At 31.8% G+C, this 11,767-nt stretch overlaps 1 protein-coding gene across 6 annotated transcripts in view; it reads right to left on the bottom strand.

The window, feature by feature from the left end:
- LOC103570509 (serine-rich adhesin for platelets) overlaps positions 1 to 11,767 on the bottom strand; it is a 30,838-nt gene that overhangs the window by 7,494 nt on the left and 11,577 nt on the right. For all 6 annotated transcript variants that reach the window (XM_053742262.1, XM_053742260.1, XM_053742261.1 and 3 more), the window contains 6 exons: positions 10,518 to 10,679; positions 10,234 to 10,420; positions 9,974 to 10,067; positions 8,977 to 9,748; positions 179 to 8,839; positions 20 to 86 (listed from right to left, as the gene is read on the bottom strand). In XM_053742262.1, the coding sequence (XP_053598237.1) occupies positions 20 to 86; positions 179 to 8,839; positions 8,977 to 9,748; positions 9,974 to 10,067; positions 10,234 to 10,420; positions 10,518 to 10,656 (9,920 nt within the window). In that variant the 5' untranslated portion in view covers positions 10,657 to 10,679. The remainder of the gene's footprint in view (positions 1 to 19; positions 87 to 178; positions 8,840 to 8,976; positions 9,749 to 9,973; positions 10,068 to 10,233; positions 10,421 to 10,517; positions 10,680 to 11,767) is intronic.

Genomic DNA, 11,767 nt, shown 5'->3' with positions numbered 1-11,767 from the left:
AAAAAAAATTATGACTCACATTACCAACTCACCCGACTGTTGTTGTTTAACATTTGCCGTCACCACTTGAGAACTGTCTTCTGGAACTGAATTTTTTTTTTTTTTAACAATTACCCAAACAAATTGTATCAACGAAAGCATAGAGAAAATATAAAAAAAAAAGAGTAATAATAATTACCTTGACGTTTGGTGGATGTCGCAGTGGAAGGAAGTAATCTCCTTGGTCTTCTTGGCGTGACGCAGCTGGTATTCTCATTACCAGCGTAATCCGGACGATTATCAATCCGTGACTGATCAGGATAAGTTTCTGCGACTTTCTGTACTTTAGGAGACGTGATAATTATTTTCAACGGTGTGTAATTACCAGACAAACCCGAACTCTTTAACATACTTGTCCTACTAGGTGAATGGTAAGATTTTTTAGTAGCGGTGGATGGTACAACACGTTTAGGTGTACGTCTATTTAATGAACGTTCTTGAACTCGTTCACATAAATCCCTTCCTTCCGCATTAACTCTATCTCTACTATTTTCTTCCTCATCGCTGCTGATGTTTTTACGTTTACGAGGAGTTACTATTGCCTCGCGTTCAATGTGTTTTCTGTGTTTATAGTCACAAACACGTTTTTCCCGGGATTCAAGAGTTATATCCGTATCCGATTCAGAATCACTGGAGCTCAAATCCGCAGCACCATCGTACGCCGGTATCGTAAATCGATTATTTACGTCGGTCTTGAAACGTTTCCCAAATCTATTACTTTTAAAACGACGCGTGTAACCGTAGTATTTAAGTACACTGGGCGTAAGTCGTTGTAGTATAACACGTGGTTGTTGTAATTGCATGAACCCGGTCGTAATGTGAGGTGGTTTCCACCCGCATCCTTGTGGTTTCAACGGATACAATCCAATACCCTCGAGGAATTTTTCTTTGGCCTGTTTACTGATAAATTCTTGATCACTGACTGCCACGCGGGTAAATACCATACGCTGATCAATACTAAGTGTATGAATTTTATTACGATAACTTGTTAACATTCTGTACGTTCGAATTAATCGATTGTCATCGGAGCTCTGCTGACTAATCTCTCGCATTGATGTTGTTAATGATGAGGAGGAGGATGAAGATGATGATGGTAATGGTAGTGGCTGTTCAGAAGAATAAACAATACTGTTATTTTTAATAATATTATTTGAATTTAAATAGGATTGCTTTGGTAAATTATTATTATTCCGTTTACGTTTGCATGTTGATTCAAAAGATCGAGATGATTCTTTCTCAGTGAATTTTATAAAAAGTTCTTCAACTAAACGAGATTTTTCTTTTATATTCTTATCAACTGGTATTGTAGATTCATCTTGAACTGTAACATCCTTTAGGTTCTTATCTAACTTACTTTCCATTTCCTGGATATTGTCCAAAGAAAACTGTTGCTGCTCTTTAATGTCACGGTTAAATTCGGTTTTTGTTGATTTACTACTATTTTGTCCTGATACAGAAGTGAATTTCGTTGCCAACTCTTTAACTCGTTTTCCCGATTTTTTAGTAGCTAAAGTAGCAACAGTAGCAGGAATAACAGCAGCAGGAGCACCGGCAGAAGTAGTATCAGCACTTGAAGTAAAAGTTGTAGAAGTAGTAGTAGCAGTAGTAGTAGTAGTAGTAGTAGTAGTAGTAGTAGTAGTAGTAGTAGTAGTAGTGGTAAGAGGAGGAGGAGGATTAGATGATCTTATCCTTGGGACATCTTTAATTGGGTTTATATCTTTAAACGTGGTCTTTGAATATTTCTTATTTCTTTTATCATTTGATGTCTCATTTTTATTTCTTATCACACCGTTTACGTGAAATAAATTATCTATATCCGCATTATTACAATTCAAAATATCATTTTTTTCAATTATTTTATTTAGTTTTTTTTTATTAAATTTATCGGAAAATTTCGGATGTAATTTTTCCTCTGAAACAAATATGACATCATTTTCACTTGATGATTCATCACTATCCGATATAACTATTATCTCATCATCGTAGTTTTTATTGGGACTATTGCTATTTATTAATACCCCATTAAGTTTTGTTTCATTGTCATTTTTATTACCAATTGATTTATTGCACTCTATTATATCACCTCTTTTTACAACCACACTAGATAGTTCTTCTTTATCTATTATTTTTTTATTATCTTGTTTTTCAACATCTTTTACTCTTTCAACTTGCTCTTTTTCTAATTCTTGATTTTCAACCCCAAGTTTTTTTTCTTCTTCTGCTATTTCTACTTCTACCTCTACCCCTGCTTCTGCTTCTGCCTCAACCTCTGCCCCTGCCTCAGTCTCAACTTCTACCTCCACCTCAACTTCTGCTTCTACCTCTGCCTCTGGTTCTGCCTCTTCCTCTTCCTCATCCAATACCACCTCCGGCTCCTCTTCATCACACTCACCCTCTGTTTCACCCGCACCCTCGTCACCCTCGCCGTCACCCTCTCTTTGCTCTTCCTCTTCTTCACTCTTCTCATCAAAATTTATTAGAGGTACTCGTGTATTTGTCTCGAATATAAATACCTGATCATCAAATCTAACACATTTTTTAACTCCTGATGAATTTTGTAATTTTTGTTTCGTTGAATTCGTATTACTAGCTTCGCTAGCAGATTCTAAATCAGCTACACTTGAATCATCTTTCTTTTTATTACAATTACCATTACCATTACCATTACTACTACTATTATTATTCAAATATTGATTAAATCCGTTCAAATTGATACGAATCAAACGAACAGATAATTCACGGCACCGATGCACTGATTCCTTAGAAATATTTTTTACACTTAAATCATCACTGTAATCTTTTATAATTTCCGATTCTACAGTATCAATATTTGATTGATCTTCTAGTTCATGTTTTTTTTCTAAATCTTTATCTCTCCTAAAGATCGAATTACTTGAATTTAAACACTCATGATTATCACTTAAATTTTCTTTTTCACTATTAAACAGTACTTGAGGTGAATCTTCTTTTAAGCTAGATTTTATTTCTTGTTCATTAGAACAGTGATTATCAGTAGCAATAGAAGTAGATTCAAACGTAGATGTCTCAACAGACGATTTAACTTTCTCATTTACTTCAAGTACTTCGCAATAAGAACCGGCAGCAGCAGTAGTTGTAACAGTACCACTAGTTGTGATTTTATCTTTGATTTCTGGCTCGAGTAAGTTAACGTACGTTTTTTCATTTATCAATTCAGTATCTTTTTTTTCATCACTGTCATCAGTTTCCAAAGTTAATAAAACATTTTCATTGTTTGAATTACATTTGTCAGTATTATTATCGCTGGTATTTCTGATTGCTTCGACTTTATGACTGTGGGTGTTATTGTCTCCAACAGTCGTTGATATTTCATTTGACTGAGATAAATAATCGCTTTGTTTGTCAGCCTCAGCTTTAGCTTCAGTTTTAGCATCAGCATCTTCACCTTTATCATCTACTATTGAATTATTGTCAACAATGGAATTTAATATAGGTACAGAATTAATACTTTTATCTTCGTAATTACTGATTGCATTTATTGATTTTTCAATAGTTACTATAATATTATCCATTATTTTAATTACCTCTAAATCAATTTTTACGTAACTATCATTATCAATAACACTTTCAATAGATTTATTTGATTGTTTGTCATTTTCGTTTAATATTTTAACTGAATTATTAACATTACCATCATTAATATTCATGAGCAAATTATTTGAATTATTTATCTCACTATTTTCGATAGACATTTTAAGATTCTTATGTTGAGTCATAACACAATCCGAGATAATTTCATTTTCTGATTCTTTATTATCACTTAAGTTGTTTTCGTACGTTTTTACTTTATTTTTCGAATTACTTGTTACAAATTCCATTTCTTTTTCTGATTCTTCTTGATTAACACCAGCATCGTTGATGTTGTCATCGTCATTATCATCGATTTTCATAACTTGTTCATTAAATTTATCATCAATTTCATTATCAGGTTTAATTATAACCGGATTATCAGGAAGCTCAGCCTCAATTTTCGATAAATTAATAAATTGTTTTGAATCTAATAAAATATTTTTATCATTACCATCATAATTATTATCAGCTCCAATGCTTTCATTATTATTTTTAATTATTTTATTGGTTCCTTTGTGTGGTACTTTGTTCTTATAGATTCTTCGTATAATGGAAATTTTATTGGGTGAGTACTTAGATTTTGATACTGCTTTGTCATCTTCAACTGTATTAATATTATCCACAGAAGACCGATAATCTATTGATGACGGTAAAGATGATGATAATGATTGATTATTGAGTGCATCATCAAGATTAATATCATTTAATATGAGAACGGAATTTATCATTTGAATAATTTGTTCTTCATCAAAGTAATCTTCTAAATTCAATTGTTCTGCGCTAGGTAAATTATTTAGCATTGCGGACGTGGCAAATTCAAATGCTGACAAAGACGACGACGATGGCGACAACGAGGACGAAGAAGAAGAAGACGATGATGATACATAATTGCACTCATTTGACGTATGATCTCTAGTATTGAATTTTCCAGTGTTGATTGAGTTAAATGAATTGGGCGTCGGTACAAATTCATTTAACTTTAATGTATCACCCAGACTTTTTATATCTTGTTCAACTTTATCCGGTTCCGTGATAGCCGTTAATGTAGATATAGTATCATTTAAATCATTAAATTGATCGTTTATCAAATTATTATCTAAAACTTTATCAGGCTCAGCTGGTGTTTCTGGTGAATGAGAAGTAAAAGGAGGAATATGAGCGGAAGGAGATATTCCAACAGATATTTCAGCCATTGAACTTTCAGTTATCGTCTCCAATGATTTCTTTTGTGAACTTTCCGAGTTAGAATCCTCTTCAAATAGACATTGCGGTATTTCTTGACTGATTGCATCGATAGTATAATTCTTACTAGCATAAAAATTAGCTTCTGCGATAGCATTAGTATATAGTTCTGATTCATCGGTTGAATTTTCTGTACAATCAGCCAACGATATTCTTTCCTCTTCGACAATGCCACCGGCGGCTGTATCAAATATCTCATTAGTAACTGCTGCAACATCGTCATTGTCCTTGTAAATTGAATCGCATAAATGTACATCAAGTGTCGTATCAAACTCACTGAATTGTTGTACTTCTGTCGTATTCGAAATTACACTTTTATCATGAATAATATTATTATTTTTATTATTATTATTATTATTATTATTATTATTATTATTATTATTATTATTATTATTATTATTATTATTAATCAACGAATCTTCCGCTACTTCGGGCGATGTCGTATCGACTTCAGGCTCACACACTGATTTAACAGAACTAACTGGTGCAGAATATATTTTTATTTTGTACGTTTTTGGAAGTGTCTCGACATGTCGTATAACTATAGGCTTTGCTCGTATAACTGGAATTTTCCTATCAATATCTTCATCATCATCAGCTTCAGATGTTATCGACTTGGCGGTTAAAAATCTTAAATCAATATTTTTTCTACTAATTGAACACCAAATTTCTGGTCGTTTAGGTTGTTGCATTGATTCTGACTGGGATGATGAAATTAAATTTAATTGCCCATTAGTAATAGAACAAATATCTGTCAATTCATTATCAATTATTGTAGTTGATGAAGTAGTAGTAGTATTTTCTGTATTACTAACTTGACTACGTAAACGCGGCTTATGTATTATTGATGACGAAGACTTTGAAGAGGGCGAAGACGTAAATAGATCAGTACTTTTTTCATTGTGTATCTTAGATTTTTTATTAATACCATTGGCTATTACTTTTTGATTCAAACGTTTTATTTTCTTTAGTCTTCTACGCTTACTTTTCATCCCACGCGGCTGAACAAAGTTCTCGTTAAAACTTTCATCTAAATTACTTTTATTTTCGTCCTTTATTGAAACAGTACTGTGACTTCTGTTTCCCAATTTTAAAATAATTGACCGTTTCTTTTTACTCGCAGTACCGTCTTGAGACATCTCTTCAAAAACTCTTTTTATTATAACCGGCCCGTCATTTTTTTGTTCCTGTTCTAGCCCTTGTTTTATTGTTGTTGTTGATATTTTGTTATTATCTGTAAGCTGATCGTGGTTTTGTGTCGATGATATTTGTGATGATTGTGTTGACGTTGAATCATATCCACTTGGATTATTATTATTATTATTTAATAATAAAATATTACTTTTTTTATTATTTTTAGCATTATTATCATAAATATTTTTATTTATTTTAACTACATTTTCATTCTCACAATTATTATTATTATTATTATTATTATTATTATTATTATTATTATATAAATTAACTAATTGAGCTGGCGAATTAATTTTATCTATATTTTTAATAATATTACAATTATTATCATTGGTCATGTCAATTTCACTACTGTCACAAGTGGAATTAACAATATCAATGTCTTGTATCACAACTGAGGATGTATCTTGGCTCGCTACAGTATGTTTAGGTTTAGCTTTATATTTAGATTTATTAATAACAATATTAAGCTTATCTAAAAACACTATTGGCAAACGACAACAGTCTTTAGTGCATATTGAGGTTGATATTGCTGGTGCAGTACCACGTTTTCGTTTATCAATAACCCAAACTTGATCCACCGTAAATACATAATCCCTTACAAAAGCATTACGATATGATGAATAAAGACAGTGTCGATGTTTTGATTGCCCATAGGGTACTCCACTGTGTGCACTTTCTGATGAATAATAAGATAAATAACGTGGCTGTTGATTACCAAAAATTTTATTTTTTTCATCAGATAGATTATTATACGTTTCGTCTAGATTTACAAGCGCGCCAGATAAATTTCCCATTTCATCGTTGCAAGTGTACGCTCCTGAACTTTCAACTTCTCCTGAGGTATTTACATGTCCAATAAGATCACTCGGTGAAAAATTACTCGGGATACTTGGTGAATAATCATCGAGTGAGCACGGTGATTTAGTCGACTTTTCTTTAATACCATACCTAAAGGAGCTAGTTTTAGTTGTAGTTCTTGAAGCGAGAACAGCAGAAAGACAAGTATTTTTAGTAATAGTAGTAGTAGCAATAGTTTTTGTAGTAGTAGTAGTAGTAGAAGTACAAGTAAGACAAGTATTGTCATTTGAATTTTTAACATTCCGAGACTTTTCAATAAATACTTTAATTTTGTCAGTCGTACCAGTACGATCTGTAGCTTTTATTTGTCTATTACTATTGCATCTCGTTGTATTATTATTTTTATTGACATCTTGCGGTAAAGAGTCTATTAAATTATTTGGTAAATTATCAGGAACTCGCGCTACTATATTATTATCACTAGTAAATACTTTATTAGCTAAATTAGCTGGACCACGTCTGAAGTAACCGCGCTTACGTGCCATCATTGATTCACTCAACGTTGGCCGTCTCAATATTTGTTTTCTCGGTCTTACAAAACCTTTTTTCTTCAGCACACGTTTCGGAATAAACTTCAAGTCCTGCAATTCCTCCCATCTAGCAACTAAATTACAATTATAATCAGAACTATCAGCACCATTGAGTTGCCTGCTGGTAAATTCTTTGCAGTCATCGTATTTATTTTTCAATACTTTAGTCTCAGGTTCTTGTATGTTGGGCGTTACATTTTCTGATGATAAATTGCAACTAGTGTCATTTGTTGCTAATAATGTTGTGGATGCTGTTGTTGTTGTTTCTGTTGCTGGTACTTGAGTTGAGGTATTTAATTGTTGACTCGGTGTGTTTGAGTTCACTTGACCACACTTTTCGTTATTATCTAATCGCGCATTATGATTATCAACACTATCACTGTCACGAAAATTTTGATAAGCTATTGGTACAAGTTCACTGCCTAGTAAACTATCATATTGATCTTTAAGTTCCGTTAAATCAGATTTATCCATTTCAGCAGTTTGTGTAAAACAAGGATCACCATTTAACACTGTTTCTAATGGTAAACACTCATTATTATCATTACCAACAACTAAATTAACACCTATGGACGTATCATCATCATCATCACCTTCAAGTAGTGCATTTAAACCCAATGCATTTTCATAATCAGAACCAAATTCAGATCCCAATAATTCAAAATTCATATTTACAAACTCGTCAATATTGTCAGCATCAGTTGGTAAGTAAAAGGACCATGCATCTTGTTGTGACATTGGTGAACAATTTGATGATGAAGTACCCTCTTCCATTATAAATGCTTCATCATCATTACAAGGTAAATCTGTGTTAAATACACGTACTCTGTTGTTATAATCCGCTGTTGAAATTGGAGCTTGATATTCCGGTATACGTTTAACTTGATGATCATACTTGATAATATTTTCATCCTCCTCAGACTCGAGAAAGCTCAATAGATCACCAGCACCATCCAATTGCGGTAGCTGAGATTCATCCGAGTTTAGACTCTCGGCGTCCGTTCTATCGGACCCGATAATAGGTCTATTAATACTTGTTGTTTGAGTTACATTAATAGAAGCGGTATTGTTATTATTATTGTTATTGTTAATATTATTATTAATTAACTCTATATTATTAACAGGAACAAGTTGACTAGGTGACTTGTCGGGGTTTGAGTCCCATGGACTCATGGAATCGATATCCAAACACGTCAGGTTGAAATCAATAACATCGTCATCTTCGTTATCACTCTTTATTTCATCATTATCAAAGGCCGAAGTTTGGGTACCAAGAATACTGTCATTGTCCACAGATTCGCGTTTCTCAGAGTCACGCGCTAGATCCATAAGTATTTCAATCAATGGTATGTCTTCAGAATCCACTGAAAAATAAATAAATAAATATTATTTTAATTAAATAATAAAATTATCCTGTGATTTTGTAATACTGAATTTATAAATAAATGAAAAGAAATTATAATAATTAATGAATTAATAAACAAATAAAATGAATACTTACAAATACTGGTTTCGTTAGTTAATTGAGAAGTTTTAGATTCTTGTGAAAGTTTGGTAGCATTGAGACATGAAGTTTCGTTTATATGCTGAGTCAAATTTAAATTTTGCGAATTTAAACTCGGTAAATTAGAGGCATTCATCAGTTGATCGTCGTCCTGTGTTTCAATCGGATATGAGGATTGATTTAAACGAGGAGAAGAGTACGAGGACGAAGGCGAGGACGCGGATGAAAGTGTACTTTCATCACACTGCGATACCATATAAAGTCGGCGATTGAATCTTTGCTGTTGATACAAATCATTGTCTGTGAGACAATAAGGTGGCCGGGCTGGACTTTTTGGGTTGACAAGTTGAGAATCTTCACAGGCAAGGCCAGCTTGTGCTCTTCTAGCACGTTCTTCTTCCCAAATTGCCGCAAGTCCTGGATTCAACTCAATTCCCCGTTCCAAGTCTTGTCTATTTAAGATATCTGATACTAAAGCGTCTACCTCTAATTCACAAATACTTTGTCGTTCAACACACGGTGGAAGATAATCAAGTTCATCGACCGGCGTAATTATACCACCACAAACACCGCCACCACTATTACTGTTACTACTAGTAGCATTTGATGATTTAAACTCCGAATGAGATTCCGTAATGCGCCGACGATATTTCACACTTGATAAATTGATCATACTCATTCCGTGTAAATTGTAATCCATCATGAATTGAAGGATAAACGGTATGTGGGCCTCGTGTGGTTGAAAACTTTGATTCAACACCGATCCATTCTGTAAATAGGATTCGATTTCGAGGTTTATTAATATTAATAATTATTCAAGTTAAATCGGATTTTATAAAAAATTATTTTGAGCAGGCGAATAAAAAATGAGGAAAGATGATGATGAATAATTTTAAGAGGAAAAGTTATCTTGAAAAAAACTAGAATGTAAGTTAAATATTAATGATTAACTCTGTGAATAATGTCAAGGTAATTTATTATTGACTGAACTCACTTGTAGCAAATCGATAGCTTTCTTCATTATCGCTGGATTATAAAAAGATACTTTGAAGAATTGATGTTCTCTCCGATGATAACCGTAAAATGGTCTACGTAAATAAATAAACAATAATAAAAATAAAAATTATAATAACAAGAACAACAATAATAATAATAATAGTATTAGTAACTGTCTGTATTGATTGCTAATAACACAATAAACAATACGTGTGATATAAAATCATTGTTTAGTGTTTGCACAATAGTTTGACTTACATTCCAGCAACTCGATGTACTTGATAGACATGCTGTGTGTTTGAGTTCGCCGATCCTAGGGATATATTGATCGCTGCATCCAAGGATGCAGCTATTCTATAGGCAAGGCCATCAGCATTATCATCCCCCGTGAATGGTACGTACAGGTATGGAAACACCCCATGTATGTGTAAACATGTCTTTTCACCTATTTTAATTACAGGCAATAATTTATCAATATTAATTATAAACTTTGAATTTAATAATTAAATTTTTATTACATTAATTACGAGAAAGTTAATTACCTGTAGGAGTTGTACCAAACACACGTACAATAGGTACATGTTTTATTTCAGTTCCACGAAATTCTGAGAATGTTGGATCCAGCTGAGGCAATGGCGTTGCCTGATAGCTGTCCGCATTAACCAAACGCACGGAAAACATTTGTTTTTAATGCCTGGAAAAAACTAAATTAAAATTTTCATTAAAAATTTTTTATTCAATCACAAAAATTAATCTAGTACTAAAATAAATATTTATATAGATATATAGATATGATCTTGAAGTTAGTAGACAAAAAAACTAAAAATATGCACATGTAGAAAATTAAAAAAAACTACAGGTGCAATTTTTTAAAATATTTTTTTTTTTAAATTTATCGTTTTTAAAAAAAAATCAAAAATTATTTGACATCGGCTAATTTCAGTAAGTGTGAATGTAACTGACATACGGCAATTTTTAAATTACATATAAAAAAATGAAACAATTAAAATAATAAAATTTAAAAAAATGCATGTACTGAATTTTGAATTGTCTAAACATGCATTTTTTTTATTTTTATTTTATAAACACTAATTTATTAGTTAAAAATTTTAAAAAATTGTCAGATGTTCGCTAACTTTACTATCATAATTTTTTAAATTTAGAATAAATAAATAAAACGTAGTTAAGATGGAAATTAAAAGAAATGCGTATTTGAAAAATAGAAAAATCAATACGCGCATTTATTTAATTTCCTTATTTAAATTAATTTATTTGTTTATTTAAAATTTATAAACTGTTTCATATCTGCTCCATTTACACTCATTAATTTCAGTATTATCATATAGATATCAATATTGATATAGATGTAGATATAGATATGGATATGGATATAAATGTAAATGTATACAAATTATAAATAGAATTTTTTCTCACTTAAACGTTAATACATTTTTAAATATTTATTTATTAATAGCGTCAGATAATCTTGAACAGAGATGTATGATTTTCATTGACAAGCATGCGTTATGTCATCCATTATCTTTTATTTGTGTCGAATCATGGGGGCCTTGGGTTTCATCGAGTTTGAATTATACCATAAACCTAATACTTAATTTTTTTATTTTACTAAAACTACTAACTCGCATTGCCTTTTATTTTATTTCATTTCGTTTGGTATTTTTATGATCGATAACAAGAATAAGAGTAAAAATAAACACGCGATTTATCAAATCGTGATATTAAATAAAACAAAAAGTACAGTGTGTCATAAAGTGGATAAACTTTACGGACG

This window comes from Microplitis demolitor, chromosome 10, assembly GCF_026212275.2.
Source record: "Microplitis demolitor isolate Queensland-Clemson2020A chromosome 10, iyMicDemo2.1a, whole genome shotgun sequence".
In the NCBI taxonomy this organism is placed as follows: Eukaryota; Metazoa; Arthropoda; class Insecta; order Hymenoptera; family Braconidae; genus Microplitis; species Microplitis demolitor.
The sequence above is the reverse complement of the archived record's forward strand: the minus strand, read 5'-3'. Positions and strand labels throughout refer to the sequence as shown.